General features: G+C 43.5%; 1 protein-coding gene across 2 annotated transcripts in view; it reads left to right on the top strand.

Moving 5' to 3' along the window:
* The first annotated feature begins 450 nt into the window (after positions 1-450).
* iqsec3b (IQ motif and Sec7 domain ArfGEF 3b) overlaps positions 451-12003 on the top strand; it is a 32425-nt gene continuing 20872 nt past the window's right edge. The window contains exons 1-2 of one of the 2 annotated variants that reach the window (XM_069528634.1): positions 451-1268; positions 7200-7274. In XM_069528634.1, the coding sequence (XP_069384735.1) occupies positions 736-1268; positions 7200-7274 (608 nt within the window). In that variant the 5' untranslated portion in view covers positions 451-735. The remainder of the gene's footprint in view (positions 1269-7199; positions 7275-12003) is intronic. The other variant, XM_069528633.1, reaches the window with a different exon arrangement.

Consider the following 12003-nt stretch of genomic DNA (forward strand, 5'->3'; position numbering starts at 1 on the left):
CATAATGATGAAAAAAACACAACAGCAAATAAAAAATAGGATGACCAATCACTACAGAAACACAGTGGCAAATCACAAAACACCACAGTGGATCATAATACACAACAGTAAATCACAAAAAACAATGATAACATCAAAAGAGTGTGTCACTAAAACACAAACAATAGTAGAGCCCAGACAAAACATTCAGTTGCCACTTTGTCTTTGAGTCGTAGATAACTCCACCTAGCAGGGAATAGTTTACTATATTTATGAAAATATTTACTAAATATTAATATTTACTTTATAAACTATACCGTTTTATATGTACTAAATATTACATAGTGAACGACATGGAGTTTTAACATATACCTCTCTGCAGCCTATAGGGTGCGCGCTTAATCCGGAGTTTTCTTGTGCCTGTGCGTAATGACGTGTCTGTCCTTCAGCTCCAGCAGAATCTCTCATCCTCCTCCTCCTCCTCCCCTCCTCCCTTCTGTCACATCTGTATCTGGCTCCTCTCATCAGCACCAATCGGCGCAGTGGGGGAGAGAGAGCGCGGGAGGGAGAGAGAGGGAGAGCCGGAGAAGCGGAGGAGAGCTCGGTCGGTGCAGCCTCATCCACAGCGGAGCAGAACCAAGGAATCCGCACTCACTGATTTTTATTTCGCATCCCCGACGTCCTCCACCCGCAACTCCAGCTTCTCCCTTTTTCTTCTTCTTCTTCTCCTTCTCTTCCCTCCTCTTGCATTTGGGTATGATGAGCTCCAGCCTGCTAGAAAACCCGGTGCAGGCGATTCTGTACCTGCGGGAGCTCACCACTATCGTGCAGAACCAGCAGAGCCTCATCCAGACACAGCGCGCCCGGATAGAGGAGCTGGACCGGCGGGTGGACGAGCTCATCGGCGAGAACAGGCACCTGATGGACGTCAGGGTCCAGCAGCAGCATCCTTACCACCACCACCTCCACCACCATCATCTCCCCGACCCCAGCTGCCTCCATCACCACCATCACCCCCCACATGAGGACCCCCAGCCTGCAGTTGCGGGGTCTCTGCCCGAACATGCACCAGCAGCTCAGGTCGAGGTCGAGGCCACTCCGGAGGTCCAGCCTGCGCCTCCGCAACCTATGGACCCGGGGGACATGCAGCTGGTACCAGCCGATCCGTCCACGGTCTCCCCGGTCGAGAGCGACCCAGAAAACGGGGGAAGTTTCACTAGCTGCCGCTCTTTGGTTCAGATGACCCCCACAACCCTCTGTCGGTCTCTGGCCCTGTCCAAGAAATCCGAGTGAGTTGTGGTTTATGGTCATTTGTTATGGTGTGTGTGTGTGTGTGTGTGTGTGTGTGTGTGTGTGTGTGTGTGTGTGTGTGTGTGTGTGTGTGTGTGTGTGTGTGGCTTAGGTAGTACTTATGTTGTGGGCATCTAAATGTGTTTACATACTCACATTATTGGGACTTGTCTTCCTCTTGGGGACAATAAGTCCCCACAATGTACATGATCAAAATTTAGGTTAGAGGTTAGAGTAAAGGTTATGGTTATAGGCAAGTAGTCTGATTAAGGCCAAAGTATGTCTCCAGGGTAAAATGTAAGTCGATGTAATGTGTGTGTGAATGGGTTTCTATGGTTTTTACATTTGTCCAAAAGCTCCTTTGATGCTGCATTTTCTGCAGTATTGACCCATACCCTAAATACGTCCCATACATTTTATCCATCTTAGCATTTGTGTGGCATTTGTCCAAAACTCAGTGCTTGTGCACGGGCATGTGTGTCCTGCAGACTGAGCTGCGTTTAACTAATGTAGAAGGCACATGCAAATTTCCAATTTTACTCTCTGTGTGTGAGAGTGTATGTCGGCTGAGGACTGTGCCAGAGGAGGAAGAGGTGGATTATTTAAATGAGAAGCTGGATCACGATTACTGGATCATTGCATAACAAACAGCTGTAGGCCTGTATGCAGGAGTGTGTGTGTGTGTGTGTGTGTGTGTGTGTGTGTGTGTGTGCGTGCGTGCATGCCTGTGTGTGTGTGTGTGTGTGTGTGTGTTTGTGCTGGAACTACTCTCACAGCACAGTGGTCAATGTCATCTGCAGACAGGAGCAGCTTGTTTCCTCTTGTGTTGATGGGACTCCATGTCTCTTCACCGGGGCTGCTGGTTTTTCCATTATTTACTGCGAGGGATCTGGGGGGGAATTCTCAGGGGACCCGTGGGTCTCTGAAGTTGCAGATGAAACACACGCAGAGACGTAGACACCCAGCTCAGCACCAAGGCCTCGTAGTACACCATCTCTTCACCTAATGAGTGAAAACCGTCTTTCTCCCATTTTTTGTGCTCTCAATATCTCAATGTGTGTGTGTGTGTATAAGTGTGTATTCTGCTCATAAGTTGAATGTCAGCAGGAGTCCTGATTGGTCTCTCTGGGACTCCACCTCCAGTGAGGGGAGCATCGCAGAACAGAGGAGGAGTTGAGAGGAGCAGAGGAGTGCAGAGGGGGAAACATGCATAAAAGAAAAAACAGTTGTTGATATAAATCCTACAGCACACAACGCCTTCCCTGCTCTGTGTGTCTGTGCCTGTTGCTCTCCCCTGTTTCTCTGCTTGGAACCTGAGTTGTGCTTGTGCTTTCTAAAGAGCGTACCCTGCGGCAACTATTTGTCAGTCTTTGACGGGAATCATTGTAACACCACTGGTTCCAAATTCAAATTAGTTTTGCTGGTGAGGAGAAAAAATTACAATAAAGGAATCATTGTAATAGAAACTGGAGGCAGAAAATCAGAAGACAGCAGTGGTGTCCACCAGTTGATCATGCAGCAGAGCGGGGCAGTTGGTTTGTTTAGCGGCCCTTCCTGCTCCTGCAGTTACTGCTCTGTGTCCTTGAATGCAACCTTACATCCCAACATCCGCATTGATTTTAAGTCCACCTGGATAAGACCAGTAGTTTAACACTTAATTTCTACTTTTGCTTCTGACAGGCTGCACGTGCAGGTGAAGGTGAGGTGAGGCCTTCACTTGCATTTTGAGAGCATTTTTCTCCCTGATGTCATTGGCTTCTGCTTCCTGTCTGCAGCTGACTGGAGATCAGATCTGCCCTCCACTATTGCTGCTGTCAGTGTGTGTCAGCATGTTTCTGTGTCAGGATGTGTTGGTGTTTTTTGTGCAAATGTTAGTAGGTGCATGTGTAACCATGCGTTATGTCTTTCACCCATCTTACTTCTTACTGTTTGCATTTATCTGCATGTTTATCTTATGCCATATAGAGCCCAGCTTTACAGATATATTACATGGAGTCTTCTAAGGGTCAGCCACGAGAGTGTTTGTGTCGTTGCATTGTTGTCAGCATTGTCATTGCACGTGTAAATGTCTTTGATGGGAGGGTGAGACAGGAGCCTCTCCTCTGCTCATTTCTCTCCCTCTCTACAGCTGAGTCTCCTATCTGCCCCACTTAGCCCATGGAGCGAACAGTAATCAGCCATTCTCAGGAGAGAGAAAAAGGCAGAGAGATAGAAAGAGAAGGAGAGTGATTCAAGCTCAGTCGTTGTCTTTGATGGAGCCCTCGGAGGTGTCTACAGGAAGGAGCTGGAGGCTAACATTGGATTGCACCAGTGAAAAAGGGAAGGAGGCAGATATAGAGACACTTGGGAATAAAGAAAAAACAGAGAAAGAGTGGCCAGGAGGGAACGGAAGGAGGAGGGGGGTTCGGCACACAGTGAGTGAGACAGGTATACAGGGAGAGACGGAAACAGAGATGAGAGATATTTGAAACGGGTGCATTTAGGGTAGCTGTCTACTCAGTTCATCTATCTTGCTGGCAGACAAGTAGGTCGGACAGCGCAGGGACAGGCTTGGCATCCTGTGGTGCAGCCGAAGGTGAACACGATGCACTGGCAACGTTTTGAGTCCAAACCGAGTTGATCTTGTTGCACGTCAACCCTCCTCCTTTTCCTTCTCCCCACTTTCCTTACTCCCTGATACTGGCCAATGAAACGCACTGCGTTTAGAGTACTCTTACAAAATAGGGACGAGCAGGGAGATGATGTGAGGGAGGACGGGGCAGGCAGAGAGGGAACACGGGCCGACAGCAGGAGGCATGTACTGTTAAAATATTCACCTGTTCTCTTTGTAACCATTGTTGGAGGCGGTAAACTGTTATGCGTGCGTCTTGTACATAGACAGATGGATGGACCTGCTGAGTGTGTGTGTGTGTGTGTGTGTGTGTGTGTGTGTGTGTGTGTGTGTGTGTGTGCTCAGGCCTCTTCCTCGCTGCATGACCAAAACAAACTGAGCAGGCCCCATAAATGCAATTCAGCTTTAATACTGAAGGTGAACTGGTGTTAACTTTTCTAGTTCAGTGATTTTACTCTTTTGCCAAAAGTTGTTCTCCGATCTCCCTCCATTAAACTATACTTTTCACTTCACATGTTGAAAAAATATGTTGTATTTCCTCATGTTAAGTTTGACATTTAAATCAAAGCTATGTTTGGAGAGAGAGAATAGGGCAGTGGCAGATCTAGGATCTAAATCAGGGGCCAAACAGATTTAGATCCTACATTTATACATGGGGGCAATTATATGTCCAACACCCATGTAGAAGTCCTCCTTCAGTCAGAGGCCCATGCCCCCCTGTCCCCTCCCCTCCCCTGGGTTCACTCCTTGCGGGAAGACACGCAGCAGACGACCGGAGACTCTGAACAGTTTTTGAATTTTGTTTCATCACATCTTTGGGGGTTTTCATTCCTATCCCGTAGAATTAGATTTAAATTGTTTCTCATTTTGAAGCATTAGATATTTTGGGATATTTGCTTTTTTTCCAAGAGTTATTTATTTTTGTTCTGAGGCCAAAATCAATTTTTTCTCCTACCCTAAGATGTTTCCTATCAATTATTGATACAGTAACTGTCTCAGAGAGTTGGTTCTCCATTTGGTTGCATGTTACAGCCTATGGCTATATGCTGTTTTACATTGTTGGATTTGATGTCTGACACATGTGTATGACTCAATATTGTGCTTCTAATGAACTCATATTCATAATCTTGTTAGTGTGCAGAGATTAAACCTTGATGTAATTTTCCAGGTGGGCATTACATAACACAAATCCACAACACACATGAGGGTGAACTACGACACATTACTACTGCACATATTAATGAGACTTGAATTCTTTTGCCCAGAGAAGATTCCACCTTGAAGACGAGACAAGAATAACGAGATGCATCAACTCTGAAATGGACTTTTAAATAATATATGATTTCTTTTTGCAAGCGGCAAGTAGTTTAAATGAAGAAAATAGAGTCATTGAGTTAGAGTCATCTCATGCATGAGAAATGTTTTGTGTATGACCACAGAGATTACAGATCAAATGCATGAATAGATAATGTTGAGTTATATACTTGTAGGGGGAAACACACAACTCTGCATCTGTGTGTTTTTAAAAATAAACATACAGTACATGTATGTTGATAGCATGTTTGAAGACTCAGTGCTGAATGTAAGACGGACATTTCCCTGCTTTATCAGATGCAGAGGGAAAAAAACATACCAAACAGTAAGAATTGCTGTTTCTGAAGATTTAAAAAAAAAAAAGGATTTCATATATAGTGACAATTTGAGTGCATAAAGGCAGCAGGTATTCTGTGCCTTGGTCCCCCACCTGTGCTCTCCAAGCTCAGACGCTGAGGTTGTAAACCACGGCACAAGTGCTGCTAAAAGGAGAACAAATTATTCATGTGTGTGCCGTGTGTTTGTGAGTGTGTAAGTGGTGACAGTGGTGGAGTACCAGTTACAACAGATGGACGAGTATTACGTACGTAGAAACCTTAGAGTGTTGATTGGTGGAATCTGAACAAAAGTCAATGTTATTTTAAGCGTGTGGAAGTTGCAGTGAAAAGAAGCCTGGACTGTCAGTTTGAGTCCTGTGCCGACTCTGACCGCCTGTCACTGTAAGTCTGTGTCTCGAGCAATATGCTCCCAGGTCAGAAGACTTACTGTACCATGGCCAAGAAATTCAATGTCAACAGAGTGCTTTCAGCTTATTTTTGTAGTATCTTATGTGACCCATTCACTCGGACACAATTCAGACCAGGCAACATCCATAATAAAGTTTTCGTTTAAAAAGGCATCAACTCGGCTATGGATCCGCCTGTCAGAGCTGCATTTTAGTTTTGACAGGCAGAGTTGGAAGATGTTTGGAAACAATGATGTAGACCCTCACAACCGCTTGCTTTTCGACGTAGCCTTCGCTGATTAGCCAGGCTCCTGTCACATGACCCCCTCTGGAAGAAAACAACTGGCATCAGCCTCGGCTACCAGTGTGGAACTCAAAATGGATAATCAATTACACATATTTATGACCCTGTTGTCCAAAATCTGTTGTGCAGTTATATTCTGCATTTTACAATGACACAAAAGCTATTATTCTGGAAGTGTATCAATTCCTGTTTCTAGAATGCCTTCCTGTTTACACTGGCACGCACATGCCCAGTGTACGTGTGTTTGCGAGTATGGACGAGGATTAAAACAGATAGGAGGAGCCAAAATGCTCATGGACAGAGATCGTTTGCATTTTCAAATAAAGTATGAAGCCTAAGACACTGATGATTCTTCTTAATTCGCGGTCTTCATGAGTGGAGAGTATCCAGCATCCAAAAATTAGGGCTTACATGCTAAATGCTTAATTTTTTGTTGATATCTTCACTCTAAATTGCTCCGCCCAAGCGCAGCAGCAAAATCCCTAAAATATGAATGTAAATGTAAAATGCATGAGAGAGAAACGAGAGAGGCGAACTTAAGAAGAGAAAGAGACAGAAACAGATATGGAGAATACCAATCTGTCCAGATATGGGGGTTTTAGGGAATACTGCTTAATCACCGCAGATCTGATGAACTGAAAGTGAGGCAGGTGCAAATAAGCCCATCCCGACACTGAAACGTGGAAGTGCTTTCATATACAGTATATCGAAGCTTTCTCAGCTCTGAATTGACCTACATAGGGTATGTGGGATCAGTGCCACATTGTAAACAGAACACATGGAAATAATCCAGAGGAATCTAATGAGATGTCTTTACTGGATCTTTTGGGACGTTGGACTGTGAGCATAAGGGGGAATATGGAAACAAGGCAAAGGGCTAGCAACAGCCAATAACATCCGAATGACAGGCTGTCCTTCCAACTCTGCCTCCTCTCTGCTTACCTCTCCTCCTCCTCTCTTGTCTCTCTCTTCTACAGGAGCGAGATTGTGCTGCATCAGTTTTGCTGCCCCGCCCCTGAACATCCAGAGGCTGACACCACTGGCTCATCTGGGTAAGACGCACTCAACAACCAATCACAGACACTTCTCACATTTTTCATCACCACCATTATGTTGTCACCACTGTCTGTTTGTTGATTTGTTTGTAAGCAAGATTACGCAGAAACCACTGCACGGATTACCACAAAACTCATTTTGGTGCAGAACTGGTGTTTGTAATTGGGTTACAGCCGTTACAGCCTGTGGCTTTGATGTTTTACATTGTTGAATTTGACATCTGACAAACTGAAATATTGTACTTCTAATGAACTCAGTGTTGATAAAATTATTGTTAGGGGTCAGAGATTCAAATTTGACCTTTGTGTGCATGAGAGAACACAAATCCACAGCACAACACACAAGACGAGAACTATCCTACACACATTACTGCACAGATTAAGAAGTCTTGATTAAGTTTGCACGGAGAGGATTCCACGCTGAAGTTTTCACCCCTCTCTGTTTACTTGTTGGTTGGTTTGTGTGTTTGTTTGTAAGCAAGATTACGCAAACACTACTTAATAGATTACCACGAAGGTTGGTGGGGATCCAGATCAGGGGATGGATCCATGATTTTTTAAATATCTTTCTATAACATTGCAAGAGAGGGCTTTATTTGACTGTTTCAGGGAACAATTCATGGATCTTGTTAAAAAAGAAAATAGTGGAGTTTAGCTGAATTTAAGGGGACTGTATCAATATGTGCTCCATTTAGTGCCATTCTAGTTTTCTGGAGGTTTTTACTCTTACTTCTCTTCGACTGTTCCTTGAGCCAATGGAAACATTCCATCTCCTCTGTATATATTTGTACACGTGTGTCATCTGACTGAGTCATGTTCGCACCCATGGCTTTTCTCCATGCTCTTTATCGTGTGTGCTCAGTACACAGCTTGTGGAGTGTTGTGAATTGGTGTATTTATGGACTCGCGGAGCCCGGAGTCACAGTGAGGGAGTTAAATTCTCCGTAACAGACCTATAGCTCTTACAGCCCCAAGGGTAACGCACATATAGAGCGAGAGACAGAGATGGGGTGGGGGGTTGGAGGGGTGGGGAGGGTAAGTGCATGAACTGGGACCGCCACTGTAAAAGTGCCCATGGCAACCCGGCACTACTGAAGCAACGGTTATTACTACCATAGTAACCGGAGAATTGAAGTATTGACTCTATAAATCCACTGTAGCCACTTTTGCCATCTGTTTCAGCGTGGGCAAGGTTGTCTGTTTGTTTGTTGTGCGAGTTTGCTCATGCTTTTTTACCTCTGTGTGTGTGTGTGTGTGTGTGTGTGTGTGTGTGTGTGTGTATGGGGGTGTGTGAATGCATGACGTTTCACTCTGGAGTTGTTTGAATGAGCAGGGCTCTGTTTTCAACTTTGTAAAGCTGATTTGTCGTGTTTCTCTCTGATAACCGTTTGCATCCTCAGAATATCCCACCATCTTTTAATCCTCTGTGTCCAGTCTTTCTCAGTCTTGCTGCTTTTTCTCTCTTTTTTCATCTTCTGTAATATCTTCCCATATTTTTGTACGTCCTTCCCCCTTTCTTTCTGTATGCATCTCTACCCGGTATTTATCTGTTGTAGGTCTTTTCTAATCACCTCACCGCAATTATTTCTATCTCATCACTCCCTGTCAAGTCTCCCTCTGTCATACTGCATTTATTAATATCCCCATCTGTCTGTCTGGACTCTCTTTCTCTCTCTCTCTCTCTCTCTCTCTGTCTCTCTCTGTCTCTTCTCTCTGATCTGATGACTTCGCTCCCTACACCCACATATAGTCCCAATTGGATGGGCTAATGGCACAGTGGCATTGGACAGCCAACTGAGATGATGAGAAGTAGAGGCGCTAAGGCTCATTATTATCGTCCTATATGAAGTTGTGTGTTCCTGTCTGGCGGTTGCAAACCCGCACCACCGCTACACAATGAACTGTGCCCTACTGAATCGAACCATCCCAGAGATGTCGGGAGATCTAGCCTGTAACTCGCCTTTTCTTGCCTCATCCCTTGTGTGAGTGTGTGTGTGTGTGGCGGTACAGTACTGTGGGCCTCTGTGGGACCTTGAGAGATCCGACTTGACAGATATTAATTTCTCCTCCATCGTGACGTCACTCGTGTAGGCGGAGCAGGAGTATGTGCATGGTGTGTTTGGTATGTGAGCATGCATGTGTGTGTGTATTAGAAACAGAGGGAGATAGACCGAGAGAGTATAGCGCCTACATCATTAAAGAGGCTTTTGCTGTCCAGATGCATTAATACCTCAACTCTTGCTTTTAAATCCTCTGATGTATTCTAATGTACTCTAATGTATTCTGATGCAGCGCTGGGGCATGGCAGTGTTTTAATAGAGTTTCTGATAGAGTCTGCCTCCAGCGTGTGCTCACCAACACACTCTCGCTATATACTCCCCATTTCCCCTCTCTATGTTTCTATCTCGGCCTTTTCCTCTGCTTCCACTCTCTTTTCATTTTCTCCAGCTTTATCTCATTTAAAGATACGACCAAGCTTCTCTGGCTCTGTCTCTGACTTGTGGCTGGGGGGACGGAGGATAGTTGCCTTCACAGCAATCAGAGAAAACAAAGAGGAACTTTAGTGATGCTCTCATTATTTAACCATGAGCAGGCTTTTTATTCTCCCCCAGTCTTGTTTGGTCCCCTTCGTGTAAAAATTACCGGAGTAAGCATTATCTGGGCGGAGGAAAGATTGCACGAGCACAAACCATCATGCACGCACACATACACAAACACCCATAATCGCACACCATTATAAAACCTCTTAGGGTGTGATTATACCTCTATGCTTGTACCACATCATACCTATAAGCTTGACTTGGCGATAATAAAAGATGCTGAAGTTCGACCAAAAGTGGAAAACGTGGAGATGCAGTAAAAGATCACTTTCTGCTGTGTCATTGCAATTATTTGCTTACATGGTTTTCACAGAATTTCTCTATTGCTACCCTGTGAAAGAACATTGTTCCATCTGTGGACAGGACCTGGGATTATAAGGGGAGGCTGGGGCAGTGAGCACTGGGAGACAGCATCCTCCACAGGCAACTAAAAGAAGATTCAGGCCAGATTTGAATATATTTTGTTTTGACTTTGCTACTTCGTTATTACTGGAATAATTGATTATTATCTGTGGAGTCAGACCTTGTTATCCCTCTATGTTTTCTACCGGTCACATTCGACTTAGAGCATATGGCGGTCTGTCTATTATTGTCTTGCATTGCTTCCAGTGTTTTTGAACTCTTATATAACGTCACAGACTTATCATCCTCTTACACTGTAATCCAAGCAGCAGAACATGAAAGATAGTCATTTTTATTTCTACGAAGCAGACTCAGACAGTTATACTTTTCATCACGATTGCCACTGTAATCCACATCATGTCATTGCCATGGAAACACATCCACTCTTTGGAGGTTCGTGCACAAATTCTAGTGCCGATTTCTGTGGAGCAAAACATCTGGCGGGACATCGTTGTTGTGCCAAATGACCACACAAGAGCACAGATCTAAAGGTGGTTGAATATTCTTTCAACTCAAGCATTTGATCCAAAATCCCTTTCTGTTTGCCACCTACTTGTACGTTCTCCTGAGTATCAGAGTGTGTTATCCAGCACAGTAATTGCTTTAGTCTGGGAGCAGATTGTTTCCTAATGATGCAGATTGCAACCACTTGAGTGATGAGTGTGTTTGTTGGTTTATATGATGCTTGCTGTGGTCCGTGTCTATCAAAGACCTCATTCATATGAACGTATCGACTCTTAACTAATGAAAAGAGTGGTGAAGCATAATCTGTGCACATGCTATACCCTAATCAGGTCATACTTACTTTACACTGTAATGATGCCACTTCATAATGATGTCATCATTTATGCCATATGATGACAGATGATTGGTTTCTTTGAATAAGTTGTAGATCGTGTCCCAATAATCGTATTGTTTTTTGTGGTTACATAATTCTTGCCATGTGATCATTAATCATTTTTCAATCTATAAAAGCTTTAGGTTGTGTCTACGGTCATAATACAACACAGAGATGATATTTATATTACATTTATTTATTTATATATAATATAAGTTTTAGATTGCCTCTATTATTTGTGCAGACCTCTTGGCTAAAAGTGTTGACCTTTGACCGATCAGATCCAAAGGTTAATCATCATCTCCCTCCCGCACACACACACACACACACACACGCCTTATGGTAGCAAAATGGGGATCATTTATCAATTCAGTAATCTTCATTTAAAGTGGAGATGAGATGATGAACTAATCAATAATCAACTCAGTTGTTCACCCAGGTGGAAAATAAGAATTCTGCTATAATATTTATATGTTTCAGATGCTTCCCCAATAATTGCTTCTTTGTTATTAAATGCTAATTAGTTTTATATCTCAGGCTTCCAAATGAAACAATAACTCTTTGACTGAACCACTCAAAATCTATAAACCCGAAACACAATATTGCTTTGTATTAAGGAGCCAGAAGAAAAAGGTAGGGAACCAATAGATCACTTGATTATTAGAAAATTAATCATGAAAGATTCGGATCTTTGAATTATCATTTAGTCTTTTGTAAATATAAAGAAGCTAAATATTCACTGTTTGTGCTTCTGGCAGTTTTATATCATTGTAATGAAATTGTATAATCAAAACAAGTCTCTGATTCATCATCTTGAGTTGTGACAAAATGTGTTTTAACACCATTTAATTATTGACATTTTTCAACAGATTTACAAACATTGAAA

Source organism: Paralichthys olivaceus, chromosome 7 (assembly GCF_024713975.1).
Source record: "Paralichthys olivaceus isolate ysfri-2021 chromosome 7, ASM2471397v2, whole genome shotgun sequence".
NCBI lineage: Eukaryota > Metazoa > Chordata > Actinopteri > Pleuronectiformes > Paralichthyidae > Paralichthys > Paralichthys olivaceus.